At 44.8% G+C, this 27,353-nt stretch overlaps 1 protein-coding gene across 6 annotated transcripts; it reads right to left on the reverse strand.

The window, feature by feature from the left end:
- Positions 1-27,166, reverse strand: LOC126985569 (transient receptor potential cation channel subfamily A member 1 homolog). Of its 6 annotated transcripts, none has more exons than XR_007738807.1 (26): positions 27,092-27,131; positions 26,975-27,005; positions 26,468-26,561; positions 25,469-25,674; positions 24,111-24,178; positions 22,129-22,433; positions 21,168-21,326; positions 20,572-20,694; positions 19,770-19,889; positions 19,451-19,578; positions 18,665-18,821; positions 17,718-17,914; positions 17,106-17,358; positions 16,576-16,718; positions 15,874-16,017; positions 13,513-13,812; positions 12,730-12,804; positions 11,858-11,933; positions 10,606-10,716; positions 9,803-9,904; positions 8,531-8,716; positions 7,618-7,737; positions 6,385-6,531; positions 3,150-3,290; positions 2,592-2,942; positions 1-2,503 (listed from the first exon to the last, which is right to left on the reverse strand). XR_007738807.1 is itself a non-coding variant. In XM_050840717.1 (26 exons), the coding sequence occupies exons 1-25, from the start codon at positions 27,120-27,122 to the stop codon at positions 2,781-2,783; spliced, it is 3,579 nt and encodes a 1,192-aa protein (XP_050696674.1). In that variant the 5' UTR covers positions 27,123-27,131; the 3' UTR covers positions 1-1,895; position 2,780. The 6 variants fall into 6 exon arrangements, 2 of the variants coding, with proteins under 2 accessions (XP_050696674.1, XP_050696672.1); XR_007738808.1 differs by having other exon boundaries at positions 1-2,185; positions 2,504-2,942; XR_007738806.1 differs by having other exon boundaries at positions 1-2,185; positions 2,416-2,942.
- Between the last annotated feature and the right edge of the window lie 187 nt (positions 27,167-27,353).

A 27,353-nucleotide genomic window follows, 5' to 3' on the forward strand; every position in this document is an offset into this window, starting at 1 on the left:
TAGAGTTTGATCTTTTTATACAGGTTCTAAGGCTTACAGAGAGCACATAATTTGATCTATTTCCTTCTATCGTAATAAACAGACACTGAGGTTAGATAGGGTTGGATTCTATGTTATGGATATACTCAGAACTTACAAGAGTGGAGTTTGATCTTATACAGGTTCAAAGGCTTACAGAGAGAACACAATTTGACCTGCTTCACTTTAGGTTTGTTCTAGTTGCATAGGGTTGGATTCTATAGTTAGGGATATGCTTAGAACTTACGAGAGTGGAGTTTGATCTTCTTATACAGGTTCTAAGGCTTACAGAGGGAACACAATTTGACCTGCTTCACTTTAGGTTTCTTCTAGTTGCATAGGGTTGGATTCTATAGTTAGGGATATGCTTAGAACTTACAAGAGAAGGTTTTGATCCTCCTATGTTGATTCGATGGCTTGCAGGAAAAGAAGACGATCACACTTCACTGACAGACTTCGAACTGACACACTGACACCCCCTCTAGATCCTCCTTCTCTTATAGTCTCTCAGTTTCAAGGTTCACTGTTCCCAAATCCTCTTTCTTTCTTACTCAACAAAGGAAAGAACGTACACTCGCCACTCATTCCTCGAAGCTTGTTAATCATCTAATGAGTCTCAATATTCGGGTCTTTCCTAACACTTGTCTGTCCCTTCAATTCTGGGCGGGTTCTGACATTTCTCGGCCCCTGACTCACTCACACTCGAATTACCAGACGTTTGGGACTATTGTTAGGAACGCTTTTCAAGGCCAGAGAGGATCTACATTGGGTTGTCACGTGTATTCGTCCCGTTTTTTTTTTTCCCGTTCACGGCGCGGAAGTCTTGGCAAAACTACCGCCAGGCTCAGGAAACTACCCATGGACAATTTTTGGACACCCCGACATCTTCTGCGAGAGCCTTTTACCATACCAAACATAACCAAACCTAAATCTAACCTATCCCAAACCTAACCAAACTTAACCAATACTAATGCAACCTAAACCAAACTTAACCAAACCTAACCAAACCTAATGCAACCTAAACCAAGCCAAACCTAACCTAACTTAACCTAGCGTAACCAAAACCTAACAAAAACTAATGCAACCTAACCTAACCTAACCAAGGAGAACCACTTTCGGCCAATAGAAGAAGAAGAAGAAGAAGAAGAAGAAGAAGAAGAAGAAGAAGAAGAAGAAGAAGGAGAAGAAGAAGAAGAGGCAGAAGCAGAAGCAGAAGCAGAAGAAGAAGAAGGAGAAGAAGAAAAAGAAGAACCCGTAGATAGCAGAAATAAGTACAAGTCATACCAGAAGAAGGACCCAGGCGCTAAAGACACCAAGGTCGCTACATATTTCATCGCCAGGTGCAAGATCTCTCTCACACCCTTGATGCCTCCTGACTGCTTGAGTGTGCTGGGCCATGCCACGCCACGCTCCCTCTTCCCGAAACTGATCATGCTCTCCCTCACACATCCTGAGATTTGGCTTATAAATATCCCAGCCATTGTCACCCCACAGAAGCACATGATCACGCAACAACTGACACCCTTTTAACCTCCACCCATTAACTTATTCTGCTTGTGGGGAAGCTGCGTTTGTTTCTGTGTTGTTTCCTTAATCTGTTGGTGAAGACATCCGGATTTTCCAGCACATATGATAAGGCTTTCGTAGAGGTTGTTGTGTTAGTATTTCCATGGGTAGTTTTACGAGCCTGGTGATAGTTTGGCACCCACATTTGATAAGGTTTTCGTAGAGGTTGTTGTGTTAGTATTTCCATGGGTAGTTTTATGAGCCTGGTGATAGTTTGACACTCACATATGATAAGGTTTTCGTAGAGGTTGTTGTGTTAGTATTTCCATGGGTAGTTTTATGAGCCTGGTGATGGTTTGACAAGGCTTCTGCTGTACCGTGAACGTGAAAAAAACACTCATTAGAACACAAATACTATACGAAGTTCCATATACTCAATCATTTCAGGGGATCACACACATTTTGATTAGCTTTCGTAGAGGTTGTGTTAGTGTTAGTGTTAGTTAGTAGCCACGCGGCGCCACTACCACCAACTACCACTACTCTAAGACATTACAGAGCCATCTAACTAACCACTAACACTACTCTAGAGGCTTACAGAGCAGTCTAGCGCCACTAACCAGCCATTAACACTAAGACATTACAGAGCCATTTAACTAACCTCTAACACTACTCTAGAGGCTTACAGAACAGTCTAACGCCACTACCAGCCACTAACACTACTCTAAGACATTACAGAGCCATCTAACTAACCACTAACACTACTCTAGAGGCTTACAGAGCAGTCTAACGCCACTAACCAGCCACTAACACTAATCTAGAGGCTTACAGAGCAGTCTAACGCCACTACCATCCACTAACACCAAGACATTACAGAGCCATTTAACTAACCTCTAACACTACTCTAGAGGCTTACAGAACAGTCTAACGCCACTAACCACCCACTAACACTAAGACAAAACAGAGCCATTTAACTAACCTCTAACACTACTCTAGAGGCTTACAGAACAGTCTAACGCCACTAACCACTCACTAACACTAAGACAAAACAGAGCCATTTAACTAACCTCTAACACTACTCTAGAGGCTTACAGAACAGTCTAACGCCACTAACACTACTCCAGGACCTTACACTTCTTATCTACCAACACTACCAGCCCACTACCACTATTCTCGACCATACAGTGAAGTCTAATGCCACTACCCAGCAAGTACCACTACTCTAGAGCCTTGTAGATCCACCTACAGTCACTACCTTAGCTCTTGAGACGCATGTGGTGGTTAAGTTCGGTGACCACTTGACGGAGACGGGCAAGGTCGCCGCCGAGGTCACGCAGAGGCCGTTGCGTGTCGGTGACGTGCTCCAGCGATGCTCTCAGACTCAGGACTTCGTGACGCAACTCTTCGATGTCACTTTTCTGCAGAAGGAGTGACGGTTAGGTTGTGGTTCCCTTCGTCCATGTATTTTCTCATTTATTTTTAACTTTTTTCTTCGCCTCCCATTTTCTTTCTTCCCTCAATTTTTGCTCTTTTCCGTTTCCATTCCGTCGTTTTCCTCTTATTTACTCCCTCCATTCATCCCTTCCTCTCTCTTCATTTCCCTTCCCCCTCTCCCTTCCCCTTACCTCACGTTCCTGGTAGAAGCTGAACTTGCCGCAACAGCCCCCAAAGCAACCGGCACTTCTTCGGCTGGGGATGGTGAGGCTCCGCACCACACACCGCCGCCGCACCCAGTCAGGTATCACCATCTCCAGCTCCAGGACCAGCTGTGGAAGGGAAAGATAGTGTGTTAGTGATGAATGCAAGAGTGTTAATGATGAATGATACCTAACCTAACCAAGCCTAAGATACCCTAATGCAACCTAATGGAACCTAACCTTCCTAACCAACCTAACCTAACCTAACCTAACCAAACTTTCAACCAAACCTACCCAAACCTAAACAGACTTAAATCAGAAACACGCCAGTCCTCGTCGACAGATCGACTTGGTCGGCTAGATTTCGATCGCCGATAGAGTCGGTCTGTCGGCATCCTGCTACGGGCCCAAAGGCCCGTGCTCCCTCGTGCAGGGAGGGAGCAAGCTTTTCCCTCTCAACGGGCCGTCTTCGAACAAGGGCCCGTTTCCCTAGTGATACTAGGGAATAAATAATATAAAAAAAACAGACTTAAACCAAACCTACCCAATATAGCCAAACCTCAACAAGCTTCACCAAATTCAACCAAAACTTAACCTAACCTAACCAAACCATACCAACCCTAATGCAACCAAACCTAACCTAACCAAACTTGAACCAAACCTCCCCAACAAGATGGCGCCACTATAAACACTCGCCTGCGCCAGAACGGGCTGGGCCGACCATCAGGTCCCACCTGGAAGAAGCCTTGGGCCGACCATCAGGCCCCACCGGGAAGATGTCTACCGGCGCAATAGGCAACAACGTAAAAAAAAAAAAAAAAAAAAAAAAAAAAAAAAACAGCCAAACCTAATCAAACTTCACCAAATTCAACCAAAACTTAACCAAACCTAACCAAACCAAACCAAACCTAACCAAACTCAACCAAACACCTACACCCAAATACCACCCCTTCACCTTCCCTCTCCAAACACAAAGAAAATGAAAAAGAAAAAAAAAGAAAGAAAGAAGAGGAAATTAAGTAAACACGACTCCAGCTTCAAAGGTATTATCCTCACCAACACCACCACCATAACAACCACCACCACCATCACCCTAACAACCACCACCACCATCACCTTAACAACCACCACCACCTCATCACCTTTCTCGCTAGCACAATGTGACCGCTCGTATCCCAGAGAGGAGAAGTGTGAAGAGAAGTGAAGGGGAACTGTGTTGAAGAGGATAGTAAGAGTTAGTATGGAAGAGTATGGAAGAAGGAAGGAAGGAAGGAAAGAAGGAAGGAAGAAAAGAAGGAAGGAAGGAAGGAAGGAAGGAAGTGCGGGATGACAAGTAAGGAGTAAGAAAGGAAGGAAGGAAGGAAGGAAGGAAGGAGGGAAGGAAACAAGGAAGGAAGGAAGGAAGGAATTGGGGGATGACAAGTAAGGAGTAAGAAAGGAAGGAAGGAAGGAAGGAAGAAAGGAAAGAAGGAAGGAAGGAAAGAAGGAAGGAAGGAAGGAACGAAGAAAGGAAGGAGGAAAGGAAGGTAAGAAGGAAGGAAGGAAGGAAGGAGGAAAGAAAGCATAGAAAGTGAAAGCAGTGTTAAGTGATGGATAATTAATAAAAGTAAGTAAAAATAAGTAAAAAAAAGTAAGTCAGTAAGTTAGTAAGAGATTTTAAGTAGAAAATAACGAACGAGAATAAGAAGAAAAAAGAATAAAAAGGAATAGAAGAAACAACCAATAACTGAGAGAGAGAGAGAGAGAGAGAGAGAGAGAGAGAGAGAGAGAGAGAGAGAGAGAGAGAGAGAGAGTGCTACACCGCGGTATAGTACTCGTTCAGGACAGGTTCACATCGGGTTCTGTTCAGGCTGTGTTCTCGTCTGCCTTGCAGTGTGGGTAGTGTTTCAGGGTCTCTCTCTCTCTCTCTCTCTCTCATTAAGGGAGCGAGTAAAGAGGAAAGGTTCTACTCTCTCACAACACCTCCCTCCCTCTCCCCCTCCTCCTCCTCCTCCTCCCTCTCTCTCTCCCTCTTCATCTGCATGTATATTACTAACATTTATTTCTTAGCATGGTAGGTCACGAGGTCCTGTCTAAGCTGTTTAAGCAAGCCACAAGCGTTTGACAATGATATGCCTCGAAAGGGGAAGAGGAGGAGGAGAAGGAAGTGAGAGAGACGAAGTAATTGAAGGAGAAATAGATCAGAGAGAAGAAAGGAAAGAAGAACTCGAAGAAGAATGATAAAGAAGAAAACAGAAGAAAGATAAGAAAGGAAAAGGAAAAGAATGAAAGCGAGAGAAAAAGAAAGAAAGAAAGAGATAAATGAATAAGTGAAGGAATAAGAAAAAGAATAGATGAAAAGAGGAAATATGAATAAAATAGAGGAGAGAGAGAGAGAGAGAGAGAGAGAGAGAGAGAGAGAGAGAGAGAGAGAGAGAGAGAGAGAGAGAGAGAGAGAGATTTAGTGGAGGAATTATTCAAGGTCGGATATCATGGTCTCAAAGGCGATGTGATGTCCCGTAATTAACGCCGGCTTGGGAAGGGTTGAGGAGGAGGAGGAGGAGGAGGAGGCAATCATTCTTCAAGAGTTTCCAAGGTTAGGCATCAAGGTCAAGGGTCATTTACTTTAACCTTTCGTTCTCTCTGTCCCTTTTTTCTCTCTCTTTCATTCTGTCAATTTTTTCCTATTTTCTTTCTTCATTTTCTTCTCTTTCTCTCTTCTCACACACTCCCTTCCCATTCTCTATTCCCGTTTTCCCTTCCCGTTTTCTTTTCCCACTTTCCCTCTCTCTTTCCCATTCTCTCTCTCACCCCTTCCCGTTTTCTATTCCTATTCTCTCTTCCAACCCTCACCTGCCCATTTTCTCTTCCCATTCGCTCTTCCCGTTTTCTATTCCCATTCTCTCTTCCCACGCTCACCTTCCCATTCTCTCCTCCCGTTTTCTATTCCCATTCTCTCCTCCCGTTTTCTATTCCCATTCTCTCTTCCCACGCTCACCTTCCCATTCTCTCCTCCCGTTTTCTATTCCCATTCTCTCCCCCCACGCTCACCTTCCCATTCTCTCCTCCCGTTTTCTATTCCCATTCTCTCTTCCCACGCTCACCTTCCCATTCTCTCCTCCCGTTTTCTATTCCCATTCTCTCTTCCCATTCTCTCCTCCCGTTTTCTATTCCCACGCTCACCTTTCCATTTTCTCTTCCCGTTTTCTATTCCCATTCTCTCTTCCCACTCTCCCAGTCTCACCTCGGTCTGCATTGCGAGTTTCTCCAGCATGGCTTGGTCCTGCACCCCTTTGATGTCGTCCACGGCAAGGCCCACCAGCAGGTTCATGATGAGGATGGACATGAAGACGAGGAAGGCCACGAGGAGGATGTAGGTGACTTCGGGGTACTGAAGGAGGCGGGGAAGGAGGATTAGGACGTGGAGGATGTGAGTTAAGGAGTGTAGGAATGTAAGGTGAAGAGAATTCGGAGTAGGAGGAGGAGTAGAAGGCTTAGGAGTTAAAGAGGAAAGGAAGGATAGAGAGGAGGAGAGAAAGAGGGAATGAAGGAGAAGAGAAAGGAATAGAAAGAGGAAAAGGTGAAGGAGTTAAAGAATGAAGGAAGAAAGGAAGGAGAGGAGGAGAGAAAGAGGAAATGAAGGAAAAGAGAAAGGAATTGAAGGAGGTGAAGGAGATAAAGAAAGGAGGTGACTGCATGTAAGAAAGAAGAAGAAAGGAAGAAGAGGAAGAAGAGAGGACAGAAGAGAATGATAAATAGAAGAGAAATAGAAGAGAATGAGAAGATGAAGGAGTCAGAGGAAGATAAATGCATGTAGGGAAAGAGGAAGAGGAGGAGAAAGAAGAGAATAGAGAGGAAGAGGAGAATGAAAAATAGAAAGAAATGGAGAGAAAAACAGTGAACACACACACACACACACACACACACACACACACACACACACACACACACACAGATGGATACAAACACGTGTGGCTTTGTGTTGCAAGAAAAAAAAAACTAGTAACACTTGTTCACAAAATAATAAAAAAAATAAACGTTGATCACATAGATAAGAAAAAAAAAAACATGTGGAAGTGAATAATATTGCTTGGTGTGTTTTTCTTTCCTCCTTTGTGCGTGTGTGTGTGTGTGTGTGTGTGTGTGTGTGTGTGTGTGTGTGTGTGTGTGTGTGTGTTGGTAACCATGAAAAAAAAAAAAACAAGGAAAAATAGGAACGAAACAACATACAACAACAATAACAACAACAAAAGCATCAAAACAAACACCAATAAACAGGAAAAAAAAAACATCACCTCCAAAAATTGATAAACAAACAATCAAATAAATAAATAAAATAAAACAAAATAAAATAGAAAAATAAAAAAATCATCCAAAACTCAACCCGATTCGAACCCAGACCAAGTAAACACCGCCATTAATTAGCACACCTGTAGGACCCCCACACCTGTACATATGCCACACCTGACTCACTCACCTGCAGGGGCGCGTCTGGGTTGTTGAAGACGTCTACATAGTTTATCTCCCCAATCATCATGACGGCGGTGCGGAGGAGCGAATGGGCGGGGGTCCGGAAGCTGTGCTCACCGCTTAACACCTGTAGGGGAGCGGGGGACAGGTGAGGAGGGGGGTGGGGTTGAGGCACGGGGGGAGGGGAAGGTAGGGTAGGGGAGGGATAGCTAGGTGAAGAAAGGTGAAGAGAAGGGAGTCGGAAAGTTGGGGAGATGAGGGGAGGGGTAGGGGAGGGAGTGGAAGGGTTTGGGAGGGGTGGGAAGGGGTGGTGGTGATGGTAGGGGAAGGAAAGGGAAGGTAAAGAAAGGTTATGCCAGAGGAAGGGAGGGGAGGTTAGAGGAGAGGAGGGGAGAGGAGAGGATGTAAGGGGAAGGAAGGAGAAAAAAGTAATGCCAAGGGAAGAGAAAGGGGAGGGGAGGGGAAAGGAGTGGAAGGGAAAAGGTGGGAAGGTCTGCCAACTGGTCTAATTCCTTCTATCCTGCAATTCCGTCAGTGCCAAGTCTTCCTGTATACACCTTCTCCACGTTTTCCTAGGTCTACCAACTGGTCTCTTTCCTTCTACCTCCAGTCTCTCCAAAACTCCCAGCACTGTATCCAACTGGTCTCCTTCCTTCTACTTCCAATCCCATCAATGCCAAGTCTTTCTAGGTCTACCAACTGGTTTCCTTCCTTCTACCTCCAATCCCATCAATGCCAAGTCTTCCAGTATACACCTTCTGGTCTCCTTCCTTCTACCTCCAATCCCATCAATACCAAATCTCCCTGTATACACCTCCATGTTTTCCTAGGTCTACCAACTGGTCTCCTTCCTTCTACCTCCAATCTCTCCACAACTCCCAGCACTGTATCCTCCACAACAAGACCGACGACTTCCTTACGGTGAAGAAGCCCATCGCGAAGGCCACGATGAAGAAGAAGAAGACCGCAAAGAAGCTGCTGAAGGTGGTGAGGATCTCGGTGAACATGATGACGTAGATGCCGAAGAAGGGGAAGACGCGGATGAAGAGGAGCAGATTCATCCACGCCAGGAACACCGCCATGGCCCCGATCTGCCATTGCCACCCCTGGGGAGCGACGGAACGGATGAGACGGAGCGACGGAAACAGAAGAACGAGATGGAAACGGAAGATCGAAATGGAAACGGGGGAACGGAACGGGATGGAACGGAACATAAATAGGGAACAGAAACAGAAAAACGGGATGAAAACGAACGAACGGAACTGGATGGAACGAAACACAAGCATGGAACGAAAACAGACGAGAGGAACGGAATGGGACAGAACGGGACACGGGAAAAAAATGGACCGAAATGAAAAGAAACGGAAGAGAGAACAGAGAAATGGAACAGAACGAGACAAACTAAAGCAACAAAACGGAACAGATCACAGAAAATGGACAGAACGGATTAGGACACAGAAACACAACTCAAACAGAAGAGAACATAACAAAAACAGAACACAGGGATAACAGAAACGAGGAGAGGAAAAGAACAACAGGAGGAAAGGAGAAGGGATTAAAACAGAACAAGAAGGAATTTAATAGAGAGGAAAAGAACAACGGGGCGAAGGGAGAAGGGAATGAAACAGAACAAGAAGGAATTTAACAAGGGGAAGAGGAAAAGAACATCGGGGCGAAAGGAGAAGGGAATAAAACAAAACAAGAAGGAATTTAACAGAGGAAGGGATGACACAGGACGAGAAGTGCCTCAGGGTCGTATTTTAAAACATTTCGTCGCCCAAGTTCACATATTTAACAGGGCTTTCGTAGGAGCTGTAGGCCTTTCCAGGGGTAGTTTTATGTCCCTGGTGGTAGATTGACCCTTCTTCTGTACCATGAACCTAAATAAACACATATTTGACAGGGCTTTCGTAGGAGCTGTAGGCCTTTCCAGGGGTAGTTTTATGACCCTGGTGGTAGTTTGACCCTTCTTCTGTACCATGAACCTAAAGAAACACATATTTGACAGGGCTTTCGTAGGAGCTGTAGGCCTTTCCAGGGGTAGTTTTATGACCCTGGTGGTAGTTTGACCCTTCTTCTGTGCCATGAACCTTAAAAAACACTCATGAAAACCAGATTGATCCTCTCTTTGACCTTTAGAATTAGTTGATGTGAGAAGCGATGGTGTCTTAAAATACGGCCCTCAGACCCACCTCCTTCACCGGGCAATCCGACAGGTCCTGCACGAAGATGACAGCACACACATAGCACGCCCACTCCACCAGGTTCTCCCCGCTCAGGTATGCCGTACGGGCCTGGAGGTGGAGAACAAGAAGATAAACAAAAGGTGGAGGACAATAACACAGCCACTATATACATAAGAAGAGTCAAACTCCTCCTCCTCCTCCTCCTTGAAGACTAGAATCATATCCCCTCGTAGGCGTCTTTTCTCCAATGTAAAGAGATGGAGTCGCTTGAGTCGTTCCTCGTACGGTTGATTCCAACCTTAAAGGCTCAACCGTACGAGGAACAACTCAAGCGACTCAATCTCTTTACACTGGAGAACAGACGCCTACGAGGGGATATGATTCAAGTCTTCAAGTATCTGAAAAAGTTCAATAACGTCGATTACTCCAAACTCTTTGAACTGCAAACCAACTCAAGAACTAGAAATAACGGTTTACCCATTCAGTCGAGTCGATGCAACACAGACATTGGAAGGAGTTTCTTTTCAAATCGAGTCATCCGCCACTGGAACAATCTTCCCTCAGAAGTAGTGAATGCGAATACCATCAGCTCCTTCAAATATAGAATCGACCGTCATTTCGCTGCGTCGGGAGTAAACTGAATAACGAGGGGCTTCCATCTGCTCCTCAACATCGAGGTGCTTTCATCTGCTCACCAAGCCCCAAGTGGCGGTCGAGCAGATTAAATCACCCAAGCGGGCGACCTCGTAATGAACCAATAGGCTTTCTGTTTCCATGTTTCCATGTTTCTTCCTCCTCCTCCTCCTTACCTGGTAGAACTGGAACATCTCCTTCAACATCTCCACCACCGCGAAGGTCACCACCATCCACTTGCAGGACTCCATGAAGTATGTCCCATACCATACGTCCCAGTCCACCTCCTGCAGGATACGACGAAGGAGGTGCAGGATTTAGATGAAGGAGATAGATAAATAGATAGTTAGATAGATAGATAGAGAGTTAGATAGATAGATAGATAGATAGATAGATAGAGAGTTAGATAGATAGATAGATAGATAGATAGATAGTTAGATAGATAGATAGACAGTTAGATAGATAGATAGATAGATAGATAGATAGATAGATAGATAGATAGATAGATAGTTAGATAGATAGATAGACAGTTAGATTGATATATAGGTAGATAGATAGATAGATAGAGAGATAGATAGAAAGATAGACAGATAGATAGATAGATAGATAGATAGATAGATAGATAAATAAATATATAGAGAGATAGATAGTTATATAAATATATAGTTAGATTGATAGATAGATAGATAGATAGATAGATAGAAAGATAGAGAGATAGAGAGATAGATAGATAGATAGATAAATAGATAGAAAGATACAGATAGATAGACAAAAAAAAGAGGAAAGAATGTAAGAAAAAGAGAAAGGGAGGGAAAGAAAGATGATGGAGGAAAAGAAAGGGAAGAAGCGAAAAAAGGAAAAAAAGGAGAAAAAGAAAGAAGAATAGAGAAGAAGGAGAAGACCAAGAAAAAAAAAGAAAGACAATAGACATAATACAAAAAAAATAAACGAAGCAATTACACGGGGACAGGTAAGGTAAGGTAAGGTAAGGTGAGCTAAGGGAAGGGAAGGGAAGGGAAGGTGAGGTGAGGTAAGGTAAGGTAAGGTAAGGTAAGGTAAGGTAAGGTAAGGTAAGGTAAGGTAAGGTAAGGTAAGGTAAGGTAAGGTAAGGTAAGGTAAGGAAAGGTAAGGCTAAGTTAGGTAAGATAAGGTAAGGTAAGGTAAGGTAAGGTAAGGTAAGGTAAGGTAAGGTAAGGTAAGGTAAGGTAAGGTAAGGTAAGGTAAGGTAAGGTAAGGTAAGGTAAGGTAAGGTAAGGTAAGGTAAGATAAGGTAAGGTGAGGTAAGGTAAGGTAAAGTAAGATAAGGTAAGGTAAGGTAAGATAAGGCAAGGTAAGGGAAGGGGAGGGGAGGTGAGGTAAGGTAAGGTAAGGTGAGGACAGGTGAGGACAGGTAGGGACAAACAGGTAAAGGTCGGGGGACAAACTCACCTCGCAACTGACAGCATCCGTTAATTGAATTCCTGATGAGTTGGTCTGATTTGTAGCGTCCACCCAGTTGAGGATTCTGAGGGAAGGCAAGGGAAGGGAAGGGAAAGAAATGGAAGGTAGGGAGGGAAAGATATGAAATGGAGGAAATAGGTAAGAAGGAAGGAAAGGAAGGGAAAGAAAGGGAAGGTAGGGAGAGGAAGAATTGAAATAGGGAAAATAGGAAAGAAGGAAGGGAAAGGAAAGGAAGGGGAGGAAGGAGAGTTAAGGAGTAAGGGAAATGGGACGGAAGGGACGAGAAGGCAAAATCAAGGAAGGGAAGAAGAGGTAGGAAGGGAGGGAAAGGGAAGGGAAGGGAAGGGAAAAGTAGGGATAGGAAGATAAGGGAGGAGGGGGAAGGAGAGGGAAGGGAAGGGGAGGGAAAGCAAAGGAAGGAAAGGGAAAGGAAGGGAAGGAAGGAAAGAAGGGAAAAGGAAAGGGAAAGAAAAGGAGGGATAGGGAGAGAAAGATATGAAATAGGGGAAAATAGGTAAGAGTGAAGGGAAGGAAGGAGAGAAGGAAAGGAAGGGAATAGTTATGGAAGGGAAGGGTTAGGAAGGGGAAGAAAAAATGGGTGGCGAGAAAAAATAAAGAGAAGAGGAGAAAAGAGGAAGAAAAGCAGAAAAAAAACATAGAAAAAAGAGGAAAGAAAAGGAGAGAAGGAAAGGAAGGGAAAAGTTAGGAAGGGGAAGAAAAAATGGGTGGAGAGAAAAAAAAGAAAAAAAAAATAGTTAATAACAGCTAATTGATGAACGTTGCAATTTAAGAATATTCCATCTATGACAAAGAAAAACTCTCTCTCTCTCTCTCTCTCTCTCTCTCTCTCTCTCTCTCACCTGGCGGAAAGAACATAGCCGGTGAGAGCGAACACGAACACCAGGTAGAGGGCCAGGTAACCGTAGTACAGGAGGCTGGAACACAGGTAACACAGGTAAACACACACACACACACACACACACACACACACACACACACACACACACACACACACACACACATCTATTTAGGAGCAGTAAGTAGCGGGCTTTTTTTTCACATTGTTTTTTTTTTTTACACCCTGGCACTGTCTCCTCTGCTGCAAACACACACACACACACACACACACACACACACACACACACACACACACACACACACACACACACACACACACACACACACACACACACACACACACACACACTTAGATAACCTCACACTTTTTCTTTCCATTTTTTTCTTTTCTTTTTTTCTATGTTTTTTCTGCTTTTCTTTTCTTCTCTTCCCTTCCTTCCCTTTTCCCTCTTCCCCTTCTTCCTTCCTTTCCTTCCTCCTCCTCACCCTTTCTCCCTTCCTTCCTCTTTCTTCCCCTTCCTTCTTTTTCTCTCCCTTTTTCCTCCCTTTTCTTCTGGTTTTCCTGTTTTTCTTCTCTTCCTTTGCCTTCCCTTCCTTCCCCTTTCCCTCTCTCTCCCTTCCTTCCTATTTCTTCCCCTTCCCTCCTCTTCTCCTCACCCTCCCTTCCCTTTTCTTCTCTTCCCTGCCCTCCCTCCCTTCCTTTTCCCCTCCCTCTACACATGCACACACTCACACACACGTACACCCACCCACCCACACACACACACACTCACTCACTCACACACCTGCCATATCTTTTCCACTTGTGTTTGATGAGAGAGACACAGACGGGGTGAGCGAGAAGGGCCGTTCGTCTATACTGCACCATCAACATAAGCGGGTGGTTCCTCCTCAACAGCCTGGCGTCCGTTGTGTAAGGCCTGGCGCGGTCCTTCAAGTGCCCGCTATGCTCGTAAGGACTCCCCCCGCCGCCTCCTGACGCCCCGGCCAACTGGTACGTGTCATCTAGGCACTCGAAGATCATTTCTGTGTCGCCTTTCTCCGTGTTACCGCCCGCGAGTATGCGTGTGGCCGGCTGGATGCATCTGGTGAGAGACGTAAGGGTGAGGTCAAGGAAGGGAAGGGGAGGGAAGGAAAGGAAGGGAAGGAAGGGGAGTTAAGGAGTAAGGGAAATGGGAAGGTAGGGACGTGAAGGCATAGTCAAGGAAGGGAAGATGAGGTAGGAAGGGAAGGAAAAGGATGGAGAGGGAAGGAAGGAGAGTTAAGGAGTAAGGGAAATGGGAAGGTAGGGACGTGAAGGCATAGTCAAGGAAGGGAAGATGAGGTAGGAAGGGAAGGAAGGGAAGGAAAGGGAAGAAGAAGGAAGGGAAGGAAAGAGAAGGAAAGGGAAAGGAAGGGAAAGGGGATGGGAGGTAAAGGAAGGAGAGGGAAGGGAAGGGAAGGGAAGGGAAGGGAAAGCAAGGGAAGGAAGGGGAAGGAAAAGGAAGGGAAGGGAAGGAGAAGGGGAAAGAAGGGAAAGGGAAAGGGAAGAAAGGGAAGGGAGAGGAAGAGTTAAGGAGTAAGGGAATGGGGAAGAGAGGGAAGGGAAGGGAAGGAAAGGAAAGGGAAGGAAAGGAAAGGAAAGGGAAGGGAAGGGAAGGGAGGGAGTGGAAGAGTTAAGGAGTGGGGGAAAGGGGAAGGGAAGGAAGGTAAGAAAGAGGAAAGGAAGTTAGGGAAAGAAACAGGAAGGAAGGGAAGGAAGGAAGGAGAAGGAAAGGCAGGAGGGTGAGAAGGAGGAAAGGAAGAAAGGGAAAGAAACAGGAAGGAAGGAGATGGAAGGGAAAGGAAGAAAGGGAAGGAAAGGAAGGATTGAGAAGGGGGAAAGGAAGAAAGGGAAAGAAACAGGAAGGAAAGGAAAGGAAGGGAAAGAAGGTGAAGGAAAAGAAGTAGGGTGAGAAGGAGGAAAGGAAGTAGGGGAAAAAATAGAAAGAAAAGGAAAGGAAGGGAAGGAAAGAAGGAATAAGAAAAAAAAATAAGAAAGGAAAGATTTGTCAACATTTCCTAGAATCAATTTTTTACCTTACTGTTTTGTTTTGATGACCGTTTCGCTTCGTACAAATCCCCCTTTTTCTGTCATAATTTCTAACCTAAAAAACGGGAGAGGGAAAGAGAGAAGTATGTGCGTGAGGGAGAGGCTGCGTCGGGTATAGATAAATATTTACCGAAAACCCAAAACGGGGAGCCTCGTAAAATGTTTCAGCTTCGGGGCTAAAAATAGTCATCTCAACTCTTAGGTCTGTGTGTGTGGGGTGGGGGGAGGGGGGAGGGTGAGGGTGTGTGTGTTTCTTTCCCGTTCTGATCGTGTTGTGAGTTTGTTTGACGATATGTGTTTAAAACTGATAAAAAAATAATCATCTGAACTCTTAGGTGTATGTGTGTGTGTGTGTGTGTGTGTGTGTGTGTGGGTGGGTGGGTGTGGGTGTGTAGGGTGGGGGGGAGTGTTTCTTTCCCGTTCTGATCGTGTTGTGAGTTTGTTTGACGCTAAGGATTTAAAACTGATCAAAATGCAGAGGTGAGAGAGAAAGGAGAAGAGAAGGAGAAGGGAAAAGGAATAAAGGAAGAAAAGAGAGGTGGAGAGAAGAAAAGGAAGAAAGAGAGAGAAGGGAGAGAAAGAAAAGGAGGAAAAAAGGAAAAGAGAGGAGGAAGAGAGAGAGAGAGAGAGAGAGAGAGAGAGAGAGAGAGAGAGAGAGAGAGAGAGAGAGAGAGAGAGAGAGAGAGAGAGAGAGAGAGAGAGAGAGAGAGAGAGAGAGAGAGAGAGAGAGAGAGAGAGAGAGTGAGAGAGATAGAGAGAGAGAGAGAGAGAGAGAGAGAGAGAGAGAGAGAGAGAGAGAGAGAGAGAGAGAAGGAAAAGAGAGGAAAAAAGGAAAAAGGAAGGAGAAGAGGAGGAAGGAAATGGAAGACAGGACAGTGAGAGAGAGAGAGAGAGAGAGAGAGAGAGAGAGAGAGAGAGAGAGAGAGAGAGAGAGAGAGAGAGAGAGAGAGAGAGAGAGAGAGAGAGAGAGAGAGAGAGAGAGAGAGAGAGAGAGAGAGAGAGAGAAAAAATAAAGAATAAGCAAAAAAAAATAAATAAAGGAGGTGGAAGGGACACAGAAGCACACCTGACCCACCTGTTGAGTACTTCCTCGGCCACGTCAGGCAGCCGCTCCACCAGCATCCTGAAGGGCGTGACTCTCCGGCCGCCCTCCTCCGTGTGGGCGTGACGCAGTGCCTCCTCCCATCCTGGCGACGTCACCAGCGCCATGGCCATTTCCCTGAGGAGTAGGGGGAAGGGGGGGAGGGAGGGGGGGTTAGTGATGGTGGGTTTCTTTTATTTCTTCTTCTTCTCTCTCTCTATCTCTCTCGTTTTCTTTTATTTCATCCCTTTCTCGTATTTTTTTCTTGTTTTTTGTTTTGATATGTTTCGTATTTGTTTTCTTTTCCTCCCTCTCAATCGATTTTCTTCTCTCTCTTCTCCATTTCTTTCTTCCTTTCCTCTCTTTCTATATATTCTATTCATCCCTCTCTTGCCCTTTATCCCTCTTTCCTTCCTCTCTTGCAGTTCTCCTTTCAGCTTCTCTCTCTCTCTCTCTCTCTCTCTCTCTCTCTCTCTCTCTCGTATTTCCTCCCTATCCTTCCATTCTCTCCCCTTCCTTACCTTCTCTCTGTTTCCTTCTCCTTTTCTTTATAATTCAGTTTTCCATTTCTTATCTCCCTATCCCTCCTTCCCCTTCCTTTCCTCCACCCCTCCTCCCCAGTCTTCTCTTCCCTCTTCCCTATCCATTCCTTCCCCTCCCTTTCCCCTGCCCTTCCCCTCCCCCTCCCTCCCTCACCTGTGCCCCGCCGTCACCGCCAGCTGCAGCGCGCTCTGGTGACTCTCGTCCTGCGTGGAGAGGGATGCCCCACGCCCCAGCAGCAGCCGCACCACCCCCACACGCCCTGCCGCCACGCCCACCAGCAGCGGCGTCTTGTGCTCCTGCGGGCGTGGGTGAAGGAGTGGGTAAGGCTGCGCGTAGCTCCAGTGCTCATATCCGTGTTAAGGTAGATAAGAAGTGAAAATTTTGAATCCCACAGGTGAAAAACGTAAAAAAAAGAGGTTCATAAAAACGTAAAAAAAAAAGAAGAATTAAAAGACGATAAAGAAGGCAATAAAGAAAACCAGAACAAAACAAAACAAAACAGCAATAATGTGCAATAAAGGTTAAGTGAAAATTTTGAATCCCGCAGGTGAAAAACGCAAAAAAAGTTTATAAAAACGTAAGAAAAAAAAGAAGAAGAATTAAAAGACGATAAAGAAGGCAAAAAAGAAAAACCAGAATAAAAAAAAAAACAGGAATAACGTGCAATAAAGATTAATTCACACCTTATTATACACATCCATCGGGGCTCCAGCATCCAGCAGGCGAACCACCACCTGGAGATGACCGAGGGATGCTGCGAGATGGAGGGGCGTGGAGGAGGAGGCGTTGGTGGCCGTCACGTCCGCGCCCGCCTCCAGCAGCGCCGCCACCGCCCCCTCGTGACCCAGGCGGCTGGAAACGTGCAAGGGGGTGTCCAAGTCCTCGTTCTCGGAGTTCAGGAGAGTCATGCAGCGCGGGATGAGCTCCGTGAGTATCCTGAAGGAGGTGCAGAGGGAGATGAAGATGGGGGTGAGGAAGAGAGGAGGAGAAGGAAGGGGTGAGGACTGGAGAAGAAGGGAAGAAGTGGAAACGTGGAAGAGAAGAAGGAGGTATAAATAGAAGCTTGGAGAAAAAAGAAGTGGGGGTGAAGATAGAAGAAGATGGCAAAAATAACAAAGAAAAACAAGAGCAAAACAAAAAACATGAACACGGCATTATTAAAAAGGAGAAAAGAACGATAACGATAACTATATATGAAGGCAATTATTGGGGTCGAGGAGGCAGTTTTGGGGTCGGAAATCGCAAAACAAAAGTGGCTGAGTACGACAATCTGGCACCGTTGCGCAGGGCCTCACCCCGTATATCCCTTCCTCGCCGCCAGATGGAGAAGCGTGTCCTGTTCCTCGTTCCGCTTGTCCATCGCCGCCCCCGCCTTCCGCAGCAGGTCCATGGCGCCCTTGTTCCCGGAGAGCACCGCGGCGTGGAGGGGCGGGAAGCCGTAGCAGTCGATGGCGTTGAGAAGCTCCTTGCAGCGGCCGGTGTCCAACAAAACCTGGGGAAGGGAAGAGAAAAGGAAGGAAGAGGCGAGTTATTTCGTTTTCCGGTGTGAAGAAGAGAGAAGAAAGGGGAGTTTTAGGAAGAAAGGAAGGGAGGAAGGAAGGAAGGAGGGAAGAAGGTATGGAAGGAAGGAAGGCAGGAAGGAAGAAGGAAAGAAGGAGGGAAGAAGGGAGAGAGGGAGGGAAGGAAGGAAGGAGGGATGGAAGGATGGAAGGAAGGAAGGGAGGAAGGAAAGAAGGAGGGAAGAAGGGAGAGAGGGAGGGAAGGAAGGAAGGAGGGATGGAAGGATGGAAGGAAGGAAGGGAGGAAGGAAAGGAAGGAAGAAGTGAGAGAGGGAGGGAAGGAAAAAAGGAGGATGGAAGGAAGGAAGGCAGGAAGAAAGGAGGAAGGAAGGGAAGGAGGAAAGGAGGGATGGAAGGACGGAAGAAAGGAAAGAAAGGAAGGAAGGTAAGGAGGAATAAGACTTAGTAAAGGATACATTTTTTTTTTTTTAGACGAAGAAAAAAACACTGAAAAATATATGAAGAAAGGAAGGAATGAAGGAAGGAAGGAGAGAAGGAGGGATGGACAGAAGGAAGGCAGGAAGAAAGAAGGAAGGAAGGGAAGGAGGAATAGGCGAAGGATATTTTTTTTTAGGCATGAAAAAAACAAACTGAAAAACGGCAAAAAAACACTTAATCCTTATCCTAAACAACTCCATCTAGCCCCTTACCCTTATCCTACCCTTACCCTCCCCTCCCCTTACCTTCAGCGCCTCCATCTTGCCCTGCTGAGCGCTGAGGAACACCGCCGTCCTGTCCAGCCTGTCGTCAGCGCAGAGGTCAGCACCGAGGGACAGTAGCATCCTGACGGCGGCCGCGTGACCCCCGTGAGCCGCCACCAGAAGGGCCGTGCTGTGTTGACTGGGGAGGAGGAGGAGGAGGCAGAGGAGAGTAAAGGGAAGGAAAAGGAAGGAAAGGAAAGAAAGTGAAACGGAAGGAAAGGAGATAAAATGAGAGGAGAGGAAAGAAAAGGAAAAGAAAGGAAAGGAAAGGAAAAGAGAGGAGAGGAAAGGAAACGAGAGGAAAGGAAAGGGAAGGAAAGGAAAAGAAAGAAAATACAGAGAGAGAGAGAGAGAGAGAGAGAGAGAGAGAGAGAGAGAGAGAGAGAGAGAGAGAGAGAGAGAGAGAGAGAGAGAGAGAGAGAGAGAGAGAGAGAGAGAGAGAGAGAGAGAACAATTAATATATACGTAACCTACCCCTTCTAATCCTATTCATTTCACCTTCCCAAACTTTCCCTTTCCTTCCCTTTCCTTCAATTCCTTTCCCACCCCATCCTATCCCATCCCATATCTTCCCTTCCCTTCCCTTCAATTCCTCTCCTCATCCCTTCCCATCATATCCCTCTACATCCCATCCCATCCCTTCTCCCTTCCCTTCCCTTCCAACACCCTTCCCATCCCTTCCAACACCCTCCACATCCCTTCCCTTCCCTTCCAACACCATCACTTTCCCTTCCCATCCCTTCCCTTCCACTCCACCCCTTCACTCACAGGTCGAGGTGCTCCCTGTCGGCTCCGCGCTGCACTAACAACTTGATGGCGGACGCGTGGTTGCCCGCTGCCGCGTACATGAGGGGCGTGCGCTGGTAGATATCCGGAGTGTCCAGTGATGCCTTGTGCTGGGAAGGGTAGGGAAAAGGGCAGAGCATAAGGGTAGGAAGTGAAAGGCCTAAAAGAACAATGGTAGGAAGAGAAGCGAAGGGAAAGGCTTGGTAGGATGAGAAGGGAGGTCGTCTTAGGTTTAAAATCTAAGAAGTCTTCGTTCTACACTTCCTCTCTTCTTCTTTTTCCCCCTCCTCCTCCTCCTCACCTCCAGCAGCGCCTTCATCACCTCCACGTTGCCCACGGAGGCCGCGGCGTGTAGGGGCGTGGCCAGCTTAGTCGTGTCAGCATCCACCTCCGCACCAGCCGACAGGAGCTCGCGCGCCACCTGGAGGTCAGAAGGCGAAGCTCAAAGAGGAAAGGAAAAATGAACAGTCGAGGGGCCAAAGAAACATGGAAATAAAGGGAACAGAAAGCTTTAACCCTGACGCAACGAAATGACAGTCGACTCGATTTTTAAAGGAAGGTTGTTCCAGTGGCGGATGACTCGTTTGAGAGGAAACTCCCGTCAGTGTCTGTACTATTCGTATACATCGCCTCCCTTGAATAGGTAGATTGTAATCTTTAGTTCATAAGTTAGTTTGTAGCTTTTATAAACGATCAAATGGTAAAGAAAGTCAGAAAATAAAAACAATAAAAATAATCCAAGAAAACTCCTCTTTTTAGGGTAAACTTACGTATACGTAATGGTCTTTTTACTAAGGAGTCTGTAAGGCTGTAAGGATTCGATTTTTGAAGGAAGGTTGTTCCAATGATGGATGACTCGGTTGGAGAGGAAACTCCTGCCAGTGTTTTTACTACTTGTATACACAGCCTCCCTTGAATATGCAGACTGTTATTAATAGTTCTTGAGTTAGTTTGTAGCTTTTAAAAACGGTGAAATGGTAAAGAAAGTCAGAAAATAAAAATAACAATCCAAGAAAATTCCTCTTTTTAGGGCAAACTTAAGTATACGTAATATTATTTTTACTAAAGGATCTATAAGGCTGAATATCCCGTGCATGGCGTACCTCGAGGTGGCCGTTGCTGCAGGCGTGGTACAGCGCTGTCTTGCTCTTCCTGTCCTTGGCGTTCAGAAACACCCCGAACTGCTTCATGCTGTCTCGACCCTCCAGCAGCAGCCTCACCACCTCCTGAAGCACGAGATAACGAAGCAGTGAACCAATGAACCACTCAGACGAAGAAAAGTTGAAATAGAGAGTGATTCATGATTTTAAGTAAGAAATTAAACTGAAAGAATAAGATACTAGAGAGGAAAGACTCATAGCAACAAAAGTAAAGAACGAATAGAGTTAATACATGAATCACCACCAACCGAGACATGAGACAGTGAAGCAGTGAAGCAATTTGAACCACTCCGTCAAAAAGAAGTTGAAAAAAAAAATGAAAAAAATGAAAATACAGAAACTAACATGCAAAATTTGGTACATAAACACACACAGAAATATCCGTGAAAAAACATCGGACATTATCTTCCTTCTCCTTTCTTGCAATACTTTCCTCAAAACATTCTTCCCTTCTCCTCTTTCCTTAATCCTCCTCCTCCTCCTCCTCCTCCTCCTTTCTCCTACACTCCTAATCTTACAGTACTTATGGAAGCGCTCACCAGATGTCCTCCCTTGGCGGCGCGGTGCAGGGCGGTCTGTTTGGATGAGTCTGCCTGGCGAAGGTTGGCATGCGCGTCGTGCAGGAGGAGCGATGACAGACTTAGGTAGCCGTGGGTAGCGGCGACGATTAAGGGGGTCATCTGCTGGGAGTCCTCAATCTGACGGAGTTGTAGAGAAAGGTACAGAAGATGGTATGGGGACTCAGATACTGCCTGCCTCTTCCGTCCTTCCCTTCCTTCCTCTCCTCCTAGTCTTCCTTCTTTTTTTCTGTCTTTCTTCCTCCCTTCCTATCTTTTCATCCCCTATTCCTTCCTTCCCAGCCTTCCTTCCTTCTTCCTCCTTCCCTTGTCCCCTCCAGTCTTTCCTCTTCCTCCTTCCTTCCCAATCTTCCTTCCTTCTTCCTCCTTCCCTTGTCCCCTCCAGTCTTCCCTCTTCCTCCTTCCTTCCCAACCTTCCTTCCTTCTTCCTCCTTCCCTTGTCCCCTCCAGTCTTCCCTCTTCCTCCTTCCTTCCCGCCTTCTTCTTCCTCCTCCTCCTCCTCCTCTTCCTCACCTCCACATAACCCTCCCATCATTTCTCTCTACCTTTTCATCTTTTTCTCCCTCCCTCCTTTCCTCTTCCCTTCCTTCCCCTCTTCCTCCTCCTCCTCCTCCTCCTCCTCCTTCTCACCTCCATTTTTGCACTGCAGGTCGTCTCAAAGTCCTCACCATCCCACAATATCTCTCTACATTTTCATCTTTTCTTCCTTCCTCGCTTTTCCCTCCAATCTTCCCTCTTCCCCCTTTCTTCCCCTCTTCCTCCTCCTCTTCCTCCTACTCCTCACCTCCACATCAGCCCTGCAGGTCGTAACAAGGCCCTCAGCAGCCTGTCATTTCAATCTACCTTTTCATCTTTTTCTCCCTCCCTCCTTTCCTCTTCCCTTCCTTCCCCTCTTCCTCCTCCTCTTCCTCCTCCTCCTCACCTCCACATCAGCCCTGCAGGTCGTCACAAGGTCCTCAGCTGCCGCCAAGTTCCCCGTCATGGCCGCGAAGTGCAAAGGCGTCTGTCCGTATTTGTCCTTCGCGTTCACGTCAGCGCTATGGGAGTGGAGGAGGAGGATCATGGACACTTCCCCTCCACCTCCTCCACCTCCTGATCCACTTCCTCCACTTCTTGATTCCTCCTCCTTGCTCTCCGCTTCCCGTTTCTCGTTTTCCTCGTCTTTCCTCTTCTTCTCTTCTGATGGTGATGTTGTGAGCTTGTTTTTGTTTTCTTCAACTTCGGGTTCTGTAAATGGAATGTTTTTTTTATGTTATTTTATTTTATTGTTTTTTTTTCGTTTTTGTTGTCTTGTTCTTTCTTTAGTCTTTCTCTTTTAATTATTCTTTCTAATCTTTATGTTATGTTAATCTATGTTATGTTAAGCTCGAGTAGTCTTTCTCTTTTATTTCCTCTTTCTAATCTTTTTTTTTTATCTTTCTTTACTGTTTCTCTCTCTCTCTTAGTTTAATTATTATTCTTTCATTAATCATTTCTCTCTTTTTATCTCTCTTTATAATCTCTCTTTCTATTTTTTGTGTGTATTTGTTTGTTTGTTTATATTTAAGGCATCGATGTTTTTTTTTATCATTCTTATATTTTTCTACTTCCTTCTCTTCCTTCTTTTCCTCCTTTCTTCTCTATTCATTTTTCTTTTTTTTTCCTTCTCTTCTCCTTTTCTTCCTCCTCATTCGCACATTTCTCTTTCTGTCTTTTCCATCTCGATTCTTGTTTCTTCCTCCTCCTCCTCCTCTTCTTCTTCTTCTTCTTCCTCCTCCTCCTCCTCCTCCTCCTCCTCCTCTTCTTCTTCTTCTTTCTCCTCCTCCTCCTCCTCATTCTAATACATATTGTCAACAGTTCGTATTTTTCCATCTAACTTAACTACCAAAAAATTAATAAAAAAAACTCCCACAGAACAGGTAAATCCCCTTCTATTTTACCTAAGTTATTCGATTTTTTCCTCGTTAATTAATTACTAAGGTCTTTGGGGGGGCGTTTATTTTTTCCTTAACTAACGCTCAAAGGATCGCTGAGACATTTTTTTAAGCTTAGAAAAAGAATAAGAGGAAAAAAAGTTTGGAATATGGTCTTCTTTTTTTCAAGGTAAGGGGAGACTCGGGTGATTGTGGCACAGAGGAGACGGAGGGGTGGAGTTGCCGAGGGGATGGAGTATATATCTGTCTGTCTGTCTGTCTATAATTGTCTTTGTCTCTGTCTCTTTCGCTTACTATGTCTGTATCTATTTCTGTGTCAGTTTATCTGTCTGTCTGTCTTTACGTGTCTTTGTCTGTCTCTGTCTCTCTGTGTCTGTTATCTTTTTCTCTCTTCTCGCTTCTCTTTCTGTCTGTCTGTTTCTGTGTGTAGTTCTATATCTGTATTTCTGTGTCTGTTTATCTCTGTCTGTCTGTGTCTTTGTCTCTCTGTCTCTGTCTCTCTCTGTCTGTTATCTCTTTCTCTCTTCTCATTTCTCTTTGTCTCTGTCTCTGTCTATATGTAGTTCTATATCTGTATTTCTATGTCTGTTTATCTCTGTCTATCTGTCTTTACGTATCTTTGTCTCTCTGTTCCTGTCTTTTACTGCCTCTCTATCTTTCTTTTTTATCTGTTATCTCTCTTTCTCTCTTCTTATCTCTCTCTCTCTGTCCTGTCTGTCTGTAGGTAAATCTGTATTCCTGTGTCCGTCTGTCTGTCTGTCACCTTCTGTATGTGTGTCCATCCATCTGTCTGTGCCTCCACCTCTGTCTGTGTCTTTCTGTGTCTCTGTGTCTGTATCTGCAAGTCTGTCTCAATGGAAAAATAAAATAACAATAAAAAAATAAATTAAAAACTATGAACAAATAATGGCAGAGTCTACCATCAAAATATACATACGAGAAAACGACTGGGATACTTAAAGAAAACGACAGTACTTTATGGGACACTTACCTAAGATTCCCGTGAGGCCTTCGATGTCCACCAGGGGAGCCGTGTCCACTCGAAGCTTTGCCCGACACCTGCGAAGAGGAAGAATGGAAGGACGTCGATAAATAGTGATAAAAGGAGAGGAACTTACCCCAGTCATAGTTTTCCAAGGCCACAGGGAAGATTAACCGGGCTGTCATTGGTGCATAAGTCGTGTAAAACTATCACCGGTATCACAAAAGTCCATGAAAATCCCAGGAACTTGTAGGAGACGCTTTTCAAACAGGCGAACTGACCCCATAGAAAAGATTATCCGGAGGGGAGGAGAGGGAAGGAAGAACGAGGAGAAAGAAGGGTTTAAAAGAGGAAAGGCAGGAAGAGGAGAGGAGGAAAAGATTAAAAATGAAAATGAAGAGGAGGGTGACCCACAGAAAAGATTAACCGGAGGGGAGGAGAGGGAAGGAAGAAGGAGGAGGAGAAAGAAGGGTTCAAAAGAGGAAAGGGAAGAAGAGGAGAAGAGAAAAAGATTAAAAATAAAGGTAAAGAGGAGGGTGACCCACAGAAAAGATTAACCGGAGGGGAGGAGAGGAAGTAAGAAGGAGGAGGAGAAAGAAGGGTTCAAAAGAGGAAAGGGAAGAAGAGGAGAAGAGAAAAAGATTAAAAATAAAGGTAAAGAGGAGGGTGACCCACAGAAAAGATTAACCGGAGGGGAGAAGAGGAAGGGAGGAGGAAGAGGAGGAGAAGAAAGAAAGGTTCAAAAGAGGAAAGGCAAAAAGAGGAGAGGAGGAAAAGATTAAAAATGAGGGTGAAAAGGAGGGTAAAGAAATGAAAAAAAAAGGCATTAAGGTAGAAATAAAGAACATAAGAGAAGAGAGATAAAGAAACTGTAATTAAGACGTAAGATTAGAGAAGGTGAAACAATATGAAACGGGGGAGAGAGAGAGAGGAATGTGACCTTAGTGTGAAAAGGTTATGAAACGAAGATAAGGTGTTATTAGTCTCTCTCTCTCTCTCTCTCTCTCTCTCTCTCTCTCTCTCTCTTTTCCTTATTTCTGTCTTTTTTGTGATTCTTTCCATTCTTTGCCTTTCTTTTAAACCTTTCTTTCATTATCTTTTCCTCCTTTTCCTCCTTTTCCTCTTCTTAATCCTCCATTCTTTCTTTCTTATCAATTCCTCTATCTATCTATCTCTATCTATCTATCATTCCCCTTCTCTATCTTTTTCTACTCCATTCCTTTCTTCACCTCTTCAACCCTCCTATCTATCTATCTATCTATATCACACTCCATCTCTCTCTATTAAGATCATAAGAACATAAGGAGTCTGCAAGAGGCCATATCTATCCATCTCTCTCTCTCTCCCTATCTATCTATCTGTCTCACCTCGCAGCATAGTGGAGGGGCGTGCGGTTGTCGGGCCCCGGTTGGTCTACGCGGGCGTGGTGGCGAAGCAGGAGGCGGGCGGCGGAGAGCTGGTTCAGGCGAGCGGCGTGGTGCAGGGCCGACAGCTGCTCCTCGTCCGTCTGATTCACGTCCTCCCCGTTCTGTAGCTTGACTTCCAGCGCCTCGGTGTTCCCCTGCTCCGCTAGCTGTTGGGGGATGAGAAGGAAGGTTAGGAAGGGAGATGAAGATGGGAGATGAGGATACAGAAGAGGATGGGTGGAAGGACACGAAGATGGATTTGGAGGAAGAAGAATGAGGAAGAAAAAGGAAAGAATGAGAAGGGAGATGAGAATGAAGAATGAGGAGGAAGGAAAGGATGGGTGGAAAAAGACGAAGAAGGAAGTGGAGGAAGAAGTATTAGGAAGAAGAAGGAAAGGATGAGAAGGGAGATGAGTACGAAGGTTGAGGAAGAGGAAGGAAAGGATGGATGGAAGAAGACGAAGAAGGATGTGTAGGAAGAAGTATTAGGAAGAAGAAGGAAAGAATAAGAAGGGAGATGAGGAACAAAAATAAGAAAGAGGAAGGAAAGGATAGGTGGAAAATACCGAAGAATGTGGAGTAAGAAGAATGAGGAAGATAAAGAAAAGGATGAGAAGGAAGATGAGGAGAAAGGAATGAAGGATGAAGAAGAAGATGAAAAGGAAGATGAGGACGAAGAAATGGATGGATGGAAGATAATGAGGAAAAATGAGGAAGAAAATAAGGATCGGTGAAAGAAGGGAAGGTTAAAGAAAGGGTGAAAGAAGGGAGAAGAGAGAAATATAGAGAAGAAAATGAGAAAAAAAAGAAAGCATATCATGGCTCTTTCAAACTAACATCACCTTCCAAGCCCAGCCTCACCCAAAATGCCTGATGACGTCACATAAGCTGCGCGTGGGTTGACCTAACTATATTTAGATCTTGGCCTCACCTGTCCCGGCCTAATCAGCGTGCTCTCACCTGGTGCATGGAGAGCGTGAGGTCACTCTGGACGCGCAGGCTCTCGCTGAGGATGCTGACCATGCATGACCTCCCCCTCCGCATCTGACCTGTCCTGAAAAAAATAAGTAAATGAATAAACAAATAAAAAGGAAAGAGCAATAGGAGAGAGAGGAAGGTTAAAAAAAGGTGTTATGGAAGACTGTTTTTAAATTGTCTTCTTTTTTATGATTTTTTTTTTGTTTATCTGTTGAGTTTGTTTATTTTTTCTTTCTTTCTTTCTTTCTTTCTTTTTTTCCATTGTTTGTTATCACTTCCTTATTCATATCTTTATTATACTTTTTTTTTCCTTTCTTTCGTTTGTATGTCAATAATTTCTCTCTCTCTCTCACATAAACAATCAATATATATAAATAATTCAAAACACATTACATATTTATTTCATTCACTTCATTATGCATTCAATCTCAAATATAAATGTCCTTCGTTAATATATATAGATAAAAAGAAAGATATATTTGTACTCACTCGACCATTTCCGAAGTGAGCTCGCTGGACTCTGAAATACAAATAAATAATAATAATAATAATAATAATAATAATAATAATAATAATAATAATAATAATAATAGATGAAAGACTTACCATCGTCGCTTTTCGAGATGTTTGTTCCCATGACTATTTTTTTCTTCTTTTTTTTCTTCTTTTTTTTTTTTGTTCGTTAACCTGAAAAAGAAAGAAAAAAGACAATATTAGAGAGAGAGAGAGAGAGAGAGAGAGAGAGAGAGAGAGAGAGAGAGAGAGAGAGAGAGAGAGAGAGAGAGAGAGAGAGAGAGAGAGAGAGAGAGAGAACAAAACAAAGAATTATAAACAAGAAAATAAGGAAATATGAAGAAAATTGAACGAT

The sequence above is a fragment of the Eriocheir sinensis genome, chromosome 59 (assembly GCF_024679095.1).
Source record: "Eriocheir sinensis breed Jianghai 21 chromosome 59, ASM2467909v1, whole genome shotgun sequence".
NCBI lineage: Eukaryota > Metazoa > Arthropoda > Malacostraca > Decapoda > Varunidae > Eriocheir > Eriocheir sinensis.

Coding starts and splice junctions, on each gene's coding strand:
- LOC126985569 (XM_050840715.1), bottom strand. CDS start 27,122: ATGGGAACAAACATCTCGAAAAGCGACGATG. Junction 27,006..27,091: donor CATCTCGAAAAGCGACGATG/GTAAGTCTTTCA, acceptor TTTGTATTTCAG/AGTCCAGCGAGCTCACTTCG. Junction 16,018..16,575: donor GCGGTGACGGCGGGGCACAG/GTGAGGGAGGGA, acceptor CCTACTCCTCAG/GGAAATGGCCATGGCGCTGG.